Source organism: Ochotona princeps, unplaced genomic scaffold, assembly GCF_030435755.1.
Source record: "Ochotona princeps isolate mOchPri1 unplaced genomic scaffold, mOchPri1.hap1 HAP1_SCAFFOLD_2501, whole genome shotgun sequence".
NCBI classification, from domain to species: domain Eukaryota; kingdom Metazoa; phylum Chordata; class Mammalia; order Lagomorpha; family Ochotonidae; genus Ochotona; species Ochotona princeps.
The window spans coordinates 37,184-48,003 of record NW_026700521.1 but is presented as its reverse complement, the minus strand read 5'-3'; the positions used below and the strand labels follow the sequence as shown (position 1 = coordinate 48,003).

The following is a 10,820-nucleotide window of genomic DNA, read 5'->3' as shown; positions in this document are numbered from 1 at the left end:
TACATGGGCAGGCCAGGCGATTACTATCACACAAAGTGAGCTTTTTCAGTCGGAATGTTCAAGCGTAAGTGGATATGTGAGACGTAGGTACACGCACGTCACTACCTCTTCAGCCGAGTGAAATGCATAGTGTAGCTGCGGGGCTACGTTTCATCTTTGTAGTCTAGAAACAAACAGGGCACTACAAATCACTGAGTAGCCAGGACGCATACGAACACGGACTACCCTGAACCAAGACGTGCATGACCCATGAGCACGCAGTTGGTAATACAATACCGCGTAATCAACTTTTCGCGAAACGTCGAGGCGTTGGCACTGCACGAAGTGCGACTACAAGACAACGTTTCGTCATAAAAACTGAGTGCGGAGAAGTAAGAGTTTCTGCTGGGAGGCATATAACAATACCGCCTCAACGACTATAGAAAATACTTACTCTTGTTCGGATAGAAATGAGTATCTGGCCGATATTGACTCGCGCCACTAGTCCAGTAGGCTTCCCAAATGCACCTCTCATACCCGTCTGCAGCCTATCCGCCCCTGTGCAAGCCCGCAGGGCACCAAAATTCACGACAGTTTTACAAATGTAGCTATAAGAGAGAGATCGAAGGGGTGGCAGCTACGCATAATGCACATGTGATGTGTCTGTACGGCAGCACATTCATTGAAAAGATAGAATTTACAGCTTTCTCGCAGCAACGTATGTAGCAAGAACAGGGGGTCTGTACCGCACCACGCCTTATAGAACACTCAACAGACCTACCCAGAAGAAATTATAAGGCCTTTCCACATTCATGTAGCAACACAAACAAACCCCAAGTCAACAATGTCGCGAAACGCCTCGGCAGGACCAGCGAGAAAGAGAAAATGAAACGCCATTGAGAATTTTTGGCCGAGGGCGAGTCACACGCCTTAGTCCCCACCATCAGTCGTCACGGAAGAGAGGAGTCAAAGAGTTTACAAATGAACAGGAGGCCACAGCAACGTGCAAGTGCGAGTATATCCGTCGGCTTCTGCATTACCGTGCTCAGGCGTACTCACGATGAAGCACTTCTTCGAAGTATTAGTTTTCCAAACATTTCAAATACAGCTGCATTCACCATAAAACTACCCACGGCAGAAGAACCAGCCGTACGAAATTCTTCTGTGTACTTGCTGAACGTTCTTCTGCCTCTGGCCAGTGCATACTGTCACAAAGAAGATAGGCGAATATGCCTACCACTCAGACTCCTCAAGCTATAGCAGCGTGCTGCCGTACGTAGAGTTTCCGACCATGCAAGAGCCACCGTAACATCACACAAAACGCGGCGCGTACACAGCAGCACAGTCATTATAATACCTTTACATGCAGACATATGCTGAATCAGAATACAGAATTGCTCACCGGATTGTATGTGTTATGAGAGGGGATACTGCCACATAAATTCCCAAGAACTTACTTTCCTTAGTTCGAAAAGTCGGCGTGTGCACTTTCACAGATACGCCGCCTGAGAATTTGAGACGGACCTTTTCCAGGCTTTACTATATGCTTCACCAGTTTTTCTCACCCGTTCGAAAACGGAGCTGATATGACTTCGATGAAAGTGCACATACTGGAAGCCACTCTGCTGAAAATTCACATACTGAAAATCACGTCCTTGGCAACAATATGCAAACACGGCAGGGTGTCGGCGAAGCGTTCTGCCTTGCACTGCTGTGTTACGTGAACGTCGCTGTGGGGCGGGCATAGTAAGCGTATTAGCACCTCCTGTCACCATTCCTACAAAATAACCGCGGGGGGTGGACGGCTGGTCGCAAGCTACGGCATTCAAACCCTTAATGAATACGCAGGGGATTCCCACCGGTCTTCTGGAGGGTATATGTGCGGCGCAACGCAGTCGATTTCGTATTTATGTGTGTAAGTATGTATATATGTATGCGGGATCTCTGTGTTGTCTGACAGGCCGAACTAATGTAGAATATTAGTTCACGGAGAGACGAGTATGGGAACACACACACTGCCCTTCACGGTCGCACACGCCGCAAGAGTCCTTTTTCAGATAGCGGCTGCGTCGAAGTTGTCAGCAGTCATCCCTCCTACGTTCACAGAAAAACTCATTAAGAAATACCTCACCTGCACACGAAAGCATTTTATTGATGCGCAGGACGTGAAACGGATGGACACGGATGCGAAGATGGAAGTTATCCTTGCCGCAGTGCTTGATCATATACTGAAGAGGTAAACACAAGGAGCGCATCAAAAGGCACCGGCATTGGAGAGGTTCGGACGAAAATCAGCTGCCCTTCTTCTTCTTCCCTTCTGCAGTCGGCTGTCACGGGGCAACGGCAATCAAGAACACCACTACCACCGCGACTGGTGTGCACACACACGCAGGCACGAACAGCTTGAGCACACACGAGCGAGTCCACCGGGCTCTCGTATATGGGGTCAAAAACGTGCGAAAAGTGTCCTTTTTGTCATATGTGAAATTTATGTGAGGCTCAAATGATGAAATGTACGTCTTGACTTTGTATGGAAGAATTATTACTACTTAGTAATCAATGATCATGATCAAGGCACAAATGTTGCTACAAACGCCCCAAACCCTGTTGAACTATACGAAGGAAGCGCCTGTAATCTGCGCATATGCTACAGAGTTGCAGTTTGCCCAACAGCAAATGACACATGCACCAGCCAAAGCGTAACTCTCAAGTCGCACGATCTTACAATCAGAGCAACATCTTTGCTGTTGTGGTTGCCGGCCACAAAAGGCAGCTGCCTCGGTGCCCGGCATGAACAGCATACACGATCTACGTTTAGAAATATACAAGTGTGTACGGATGTATATACATAACTACGGATGCTCTCCTGGGTAGAGCATGCATTTGCAACATCACTGTGCAGCAATATGTATTATTCCTCTGGACAAAATGTAATACGCTGCCAGACACATCATAGCACACGAACACACTGTACAACAATATGTATACAATGAAGGTGATGGACGCGTCCGGGGTCTGGGTAGGCAGATATTCGATTTTCCCTATGCACCAGTTCCCAGTGAAGGAAAATACAAGCCCAACGGACCCACCGGTTAGCGTCTTCACACGCCGCTCCTACCCATCATCCAGGGGGCAAACTCTCTGCCTGGTTTCACAGGATGTGGATGTATACTGCTGTGCGCACAACATTTGTCTAATTTTGAAGTCTCTGTTATCCTCTGAGTAGAAAAGGCTCCGCATCTACGCCACGGAAGCACCCGATCGTCGATCTTTCGATACTAGTGGTACACCCCGCGTAACAAGGCGAAAGCATTTCGAGATTCCAGAAAATTTCATGCAGTTCGGAACAACTCGAAACCTCCTTACACGCTGGCACGGCCCGCACAGCATACATGGAGAGAACTTCGGACGCAGGTTTGCTGCTGCAATTCTGTGCGGATCTCCTGTGCGTCTTCGGTGAACACTGGTCCATATGCACGCTGCCTATGAAGGTACAGAATGACTTCTCCCCGCTCTTGAGGTTCAAGAAGAAAGATCGTTGGCACGCGCAAAGCAACAGAGCCTAAACATCACCACCTTGCACCATGCTTTCCTCCGTGGCGCGACCGGTTTTGAGATCTTACCTTGTTGGCTGATACACGAGCGGCCTCCAGTGCCTCAGAGGATATTTGTTCGTACTCGTCTGAGACGAGATGCGCCACTCCCGGGAACTCCTCAACATCGGCACGCTTTCGTCCGGCATCGTAAATTCGAATTTTCGCATCGGGGACTCCTCTGCAGTAGCGTGACTTGGGGTACGGTTTATTCTTACAGTAGCGGTAGCATCGCGCTGGTCGACGCCCCATCCTTGCGAGGTCAGTAATAGCGATAAGGCTGAAGTAACGAAAGATAAAGAGTCCAAAAGAGATATACACATCAACCAATCTTCACAAGAGTTACCAGTGTGCTCCCACCCTTTCCCCGAAGCCCACACCACCGCTACTATCGTCTTCCCCCCTCTCTAGTCGGTCATTTCACGGCATCTACTAGCTAGAGCCCTGATTCACCATCGAATCATACAGCATAATCCACAGGTGTGCTTTAGGGAAATGACTGCGCGTGAGATTTTCTTCGGTGTGGCGCCATAATAGCAGCCTACCCCTCCCGCCCCCTTCGTAGGAACGACGACGTGAACGGAAGGCCTGGCTCACTTCATTTATCGAAACGCTTTTTTCCCTGTCGCCTACACTCAGTATTTCGCTAGGAGCTCCGGAGCTTTGTCTCCGCGTCCGTCGAGGAACATACACTTGGCTTTCTGTGAGAATCTGAACTTGTGTTTCGGGTCTACGAACTCTGCGTGCGAAGCGCTACGTACACCGCGCGCGTATCACTACACGTTAACACAGTATCGCGTGCTCACTCGGTCTCTGTTATCTCCTCTGTGACTGTTTCGCCTCTCACGGTTCGTAAAGATCCTGGTATATGCAATTCAAGCAGACGCAACAGATGCCTTTTTTCTCGTGCAGATTGGTTGCAGCCAGACAATACCTCTCCGTGCTCCCCAACCACATCCAGCGGGAGGTTGCACCCGACGCCTGCAGCCCCGCTACACCACGACGCCACGCAGTACTCGAAAGCCGGGTAGATCTCAATACCGCATGCAAACCTAGATACTGAAGATAGCGTTACCGCTAGCAGTACAGATACGTCTTACGCTACTACGTGTGCGGTCCTATGCTATGCATGTGATTCAGCTGGTCAACCCAGATGGATATTCCCCTACTCTTGAAGGCGCCAGTTTGTAGAGCTCTCCGGCTGCAGTGTGATTGTGGTTGTCTGAATCGCTTCGTATATACAGTTCCCAGTATCCGTTTTATTCCCCGCTAGACTGGCGGTAGTACTAAGCACTACTAGTAGTAGTAATACTAGTAGTACCACTAGTAGTAGTGTGCATCGAGGAGGCCTTGTGTAACGAAACGAATGGACGCCCTGCCAACTGTAACGCATGATACTGAACACTGCCCCTACGCCGGAAAAGCTCTCTCACCACAGCCACTGCTTCTGACATGAGTCTTTTATGCCTCATCTAGTGTCAAACATATAGCCACTTCTTCCGCGGGCACTGAGGTATATATGCACTGCGAAGAAGTGGGACATAAAACCTTCGCTTGTTGAAACGGGGGCTGATGTTTCGGCAGCTAATCCATACTCCTTCTCTTGCTGCAATGAGCTACACCTGTGGATGCTAGAAATGCTGAAGCGTCGCGTGTACAGCTGCTGCAGTCGCTGGCTTACCACTTAACTGCGACTCAAGCTCGCTCGCGAGTCTACGTGGAAAGAGGAAAAGAAATAGATACGAAGGCCGATCCGTTAGAAATCCTCTTCATCTGCACAAGCAGAAGTCCTTTCGCCGACCGAGACCGCACCTTTGTTAGAGAGGGGCACGCCAGCCGCACAGGTGGAAAACTTGCCCTCTTATTCACATGTGAAAGTCACTATTCAAAAGCCTTTTCCTCTCAGCGAAGTACAAGTATACAAGGATAAAGCATTACTGTATCTTGACAGCATCCAGCACCCCGTGAACTCTTCGTCCTGCAATGTCCATTCAACAGTGTTATGGTTGACAGTTTCAGGAGTTTTCTTCTGGCATTCTACTTGCCATATTCGTGGCCTGAGTCCTAAGAATGGTATGAAGTATTCGATTGTCCATGCGCGGACACGCAGCGCTGGCATTTTTATTATAAAATGCACTCAAACAGCAATTGTCAAACACCCAAATCATGTAAATGCCCAAAATCGCACCAGAAACCCCAGAAATCTTTTTTTTCTTGATATAGCCACCGCCAAAAGTATGGTATCACTAAGAGGAGATGTCATAAAACTTTCCGCCGCGCGGTTACAGCAAGCTATCCCGAGAAAATCACGGGCGGTCTGGTGGCGGCGGTGTACGTGTGGATATGTTTTACGTATACATACGGAGTGACAGGCTTTCGTATGCATAGGTTTCTCTTATAACACCTGCGAGCATACTACTTCACGACCATTGTACACGTGCAGCAACTCTGTGAATATACGTCTCTTTTTTTTAGCACTTGTTTTACGCGGCAGTCGTATAGTGCCGGGATGTACACACACACACATATATGACGTCCATGTACACTATTTCTATCCAAGCAGCGGCCACGATAAGAATAACGGGTTTTTTGTAATGAACGTCAATACTTATCTTGATGCTATGAAGCCTTTCTCTCCGAGTCCTATCTTATATGCCGAGACTCAGGCAACCTCCTGAACTCAGAGAATGTGTGTGTGCTTGAGTGATATGTATTTGTGTGTTCAGCATCCCATGCGAAGGGCTGCTATCTCCAGAAACAGTACTCTGCTTTTGTTCACCTCAGTGTCTCTGTCAGTTGATATTTTCATGCAGAGTGCTCTTATCTCTAAATTCACCGTCTCTGCTGTTTTTCTTTTCTCTGTGGTAGGATTTATAGCGGTAGCTGCGCTGTGGTGCAGTACCGCTAAAATAACTCCGTACCATAAGGCTTACACGTTGAAAGACACACATATTCTTCTGATTTGGGTACACACACGTGATTTCTGCTTTCTTTTGTCCTTTATAAGGAAGTGGGTGAGTGGCGCAGGAGCACAGCAGCGTTAGCGACAGCTTAACTTGCAACCAATGAGAAATTTTTCGTAGTAATGTCTGATCATCATTTGAATCGATCATGAATACCATATTCTTCGCTTCACAGAAGAAGCTAAGTACCAACATTGTCTGCGGAGTGAGAGGTGCTGCTGTTACTCTACGACGATTATTCTCAGTCAGCGATGTTGACAAAGAGATTTTTTACAAGTCATGAATAGCCACGCCTGTGTGAGCTGATGTTGCTGCTGTCGCTGCCGGTGCTGCTTGCCAGAAAACTCGTATGTAATCCCAACTGTCTCCATATCGTTCAAAACGTCCTCAGTAGTTTCAGAAACAGTCATGTCTATAAAACCTGTGTGCTCATCCTTTTCATGAATCTAGGACCAACCGTAGTAGTTGTTCTTGTAGCAATAGCAGTCGTCGTTGTAGCAGTAGTAGTAGTGGTAGCAGTAGTAGCAGTAGTAGTGGTAGCAGTAGCAGCGACAGCAGCGAAAGAGAGACGAGGCACAAGACGCACTAGTACCCAAATCCCACTCATCGAGCAACGAGTGTACACTAACACGCGAAAAAAGTTAGTGAAAACTACTACTACTACTACAAGTGCTAACACTACTAGTACTACCACCACCCCGATAACGTTCCATAATTACTTTTTTTTCAATTAAAAGAGAACACTTATTTTGATCACCGTTGTATTCAGCCTGATAACGCCAGATTGTCTGTTTATCTGTTGTAGAGCTGTGTATGTGACAGTCCAGCACCTGCGAGTACTTGCAGCAACAGCAGTAGGGCGAGTGATGCGGTAGAGGGTTCCCTTGCTTGCTGATTATTGTTAAGTAAGAAAGGTCCCAGAGGGAATACAGAACTCCTGTTGTAGGCGACTACTTATATTTGAAGCGAAAATTGTCCTTCAATGTTGGACTCGAATCATTCATCAGCATGCTTGCAATCATACAGTTACTTCTCTCGTAATGGTTTCCATGCGGCACAGCTCCACAAGTGGCAACAACGCCACCTACTACGTCAGTGCTGGACGCTTGTACAAACTGCAGCAGCAGCAACTTCTTGACAGTATAAGAATGTGCAAAGACACAGTTGTAAGAAATCTCATTCACCCATCACACAACTCTCCATACATTTGTGTGTATCCGCAGAAAATGAATACTGCTGTATATATGCGAAGTCTCCCTCCAAAGACATGAGTATGAAATGCATATAAACATATATATATATACTAGCGTACATGATGTGTAGACATCTTCGTGTACAGCGTATATACATATATATGTATATGTATGTATATATGTGTTTTTAGATACTTTTCAGTATAAACATCACCCCCTCTGCTTTACAAAATCTCAGCAGCTGTGATAGAAGGTGCACGCACTGAGTGCGCGATTTCATCAAGTCTCCACATATATCAACACTGATGATACGAACATGGGGGTACGTACGTAAGACATGCCTTCTAGTGTGGTGGGAGGGTGTACATACACCGTATACCACGTTGACGTCTACAACTGCTCCTTCATGTCTACAACTGCTCCTTCATGTCTACTACTGCTCCTTCATGTGTACTACCGCCCCTTCATGTCTACAGGTGCTAAATCATATCTGTAAATGCTATCATATCTGTCAGTGCTGTTTTTGCTGTGAGGAATTAAGGGCACACGAGTGTCGAGGATCAGGATACTGACACGGCAAGGTTGTATCATGTGACTGTAACGGGTAGAATAAGCACTACGCCTGATACGTGAAGACAGCTCTCTCCTCCTGATGAAAATGAATCGGACCGTGTAACTGGAACTCTCGTGAAGTTAGTCGGCAGAATGGTAGGGAGAGGAAGATATCAGATAAGGGGTGCCACAGGAAATGTGGCGGCAGCAGCAGTAGCAGAAGAAGACGGGGTGTCTGTACAGCGCCCAAGGCAAAGAAGAGGCAGCACTGCGAGTACCGTCTGCTTGAGTGACAGTAGCAGTGGCAGCACGAGCAGTTACCATGTAGAGAGCGAGTCTGCTCACAAACATTCTCAAACAGAGAGTTCCACCCCTGAACGAAAAAGGAGCAACCACGTAAAATCAACACCCCGAAGCAAACGCAGTGGCAGTAGTGTGGGTAGTAGCAGTCCGTGTAGTGACGGTGGGGGTAGTAGTAATAGGAGAAGGAGGAGGAGGAGTAGTAGCAGTAGTAGCACTAAGAGTAATACCACGGGAGGTAGTAGTGGTAGTAGTAGCAGTAGGAGTAGTAGTGGCAGCGGTAGTAGTAGTAGTAGTAATAGCACTGTGGGTAACCGTAGTAACAGGAGGAGTAGTGGCATACTGGGTACTAGTAGTAGGTGGGCTAGCAGTTATAGTGAGAGTAGTGGCGGTAGTGGAAGCAGTATTACTCAAAGCTCAAGCGATAAGCGCAGAGCATCTCAGAGCAGCAGTGACGGTAATACTAGAAGAAGTAAACTCTTCAAAAATGCAGAACCAAGGAACTCTATCAATGGAACTGAACAAACTTTGAAGTGCAATAAACATGTTATTGGCAGCACTGACGAAGGTGTAATAGGCAGTTCTGGAAGTGGTGAATTTGGTGAGAGTAATAGAGGGATTCTCAATAGTAGTGGTGTGGCTAATAATAATAGTGGTGGTGGATCTGTTGATATTAATAGTGAACTAATATCTGACAATCGTGGACTACAAGTTAGTAACAGAATACATACTTTTCGTGAAGCTCATAGTAACAGGAGTACCTTTAGTTCGAGCAGCGACACTAATAGTGATGCGATTAGCAAGAGCATTGAGGAACTTATAAAAAGCACCAACAGGGGTGGAGAGGACACGGTTGAACGTGAAGAACCGTTTCTCAATAGTAGTGGTGTAGGTATTGACAGTAGTAGGAAAGCTCTCAGTAGTAGTGCAGTACGTATTAGTAGCAGCAGTATCGCGTCTTACAATAGTGAGCTGCCTGGGGAAGTAGTAGTAGTAGCGAAAGCAAAAGAAGTAGCAGAAGGAGGAGACACACTCCCCTCTACCTATTATAAAACCAAACAGACGAGAGTACCATCTTTTTTTAGAGCGAAAGCATATGTATTTCCAGCGTCACCACCATCAGTGGTGAAGGATGTCAGTAGACAAAGAACTTTGAACGCACAACAGGAGAACCTTCCACGACAAGAACAACAAAGTAAAGGTGAAGAAAATAAAGAAGAAGAAGAAGGAAGCAGTAGTGATGTGGAAGTTATCGCTGTTGCTGTGCCGGCGCGACGCTGGGCAGCGTACCTCAAGAAGCAAGAAGAGGAACTACTCCAAAAACAGCAACATGAATGGGAAGGAGAAGAAAGACATGAAGAAAACTCTGAAGAAGAAGAAGAACAAACTTCGTCTGCCTCAAAGATCTCGACACACGAATGTGAACATACACAGAAAAAAGCAACAGGAATAGGGCAAGGGGACGTACAGATACCTGCGGAAAAACTTACTGGTTCTCGTCCTTCTGAAAACCGTTCAGATTTGTCCGACAGTCAGAGAGAGAATCTCCTTGCTTGTACTAGTTCTAGAGAAAGACCAGGGGTCTTCCGTGATATTTCATTTTTGAAAAGCACAAACTCAGTAACAACCTCACAGCAGGACGCATTTACAGCCACTGCACGTGTCAGTGAGGCCTCAGAAGTAGTAGACTCCAATACTGCAGCGCAGTCTGAAACGATAGTCTCTCATCCGCGAGAGACAATTTGTGAAAAGGAAAGTACCAATTCAGGGAACACGCGCATAAAACGCCTCTCTGCAGTAACTAGAAGCTCCTCTTCCGATACGCGTCAACTCACCTCAGTAGAGAACGCAGCTGTTACAGCCTCACCATCAGCTACAGTACCACCAGGAGCGGCAACAGCAACAACAGCAGCAGCCACGACAGCCGCAGAAGCAGCATCATTAGCACCTACCGTAACCACAAGAGCGGCGTCAGCAGCCCCAGCAACACCGTTAACAGCTACACAGGGAGAGGAGGGATCCGTGAGAACAGTACAAAAAGAGAGTCTCTCACAAGAAAAGATCAACAACCCCGAGAAAAGTATTAGCATGTTTGACTGCACAGGTGACAATTCTGCAGAAAAATCATGCGCGCGTGGTTCTCCATCACCACATGGACGTTCCAACACTCCTACTGCTGCTGCTGCAGCTGCTGCAGCTGCAGCTTCTGCAACTCCTCCTACTCCGACAGCTACTTCTGA

At 47.2% G+C, this 10,820-nt stretch overlaps 1 protein-coding gene across 1 annotated transcript; it reads right to left on the bottom strand.

Moving 5' to 3' along the window:
- Positions 1–276: 276 nt before the first annotated feature.
- Positions 277–3,824, bottom strand: LOC131479308 (large ribosomal subunit protein uL16-like; the record flags this gene model as incomplete). The annotated part of the gene is made up of 4 exons (XM_058659849.1): positions 3,603–3,824; positions 2,111–2,207; positions 434–537; positions 277–330 (listed from the first exon to the last, which is right to left on the bottom strand). Coding segments are annotated over exons 1-4 (477 nt in total), but the record flags the coding sequence as incomplete, so codon positions are not given.
- Positions 3,825–10,820: the final 6,996 nt, after the last annotated feature.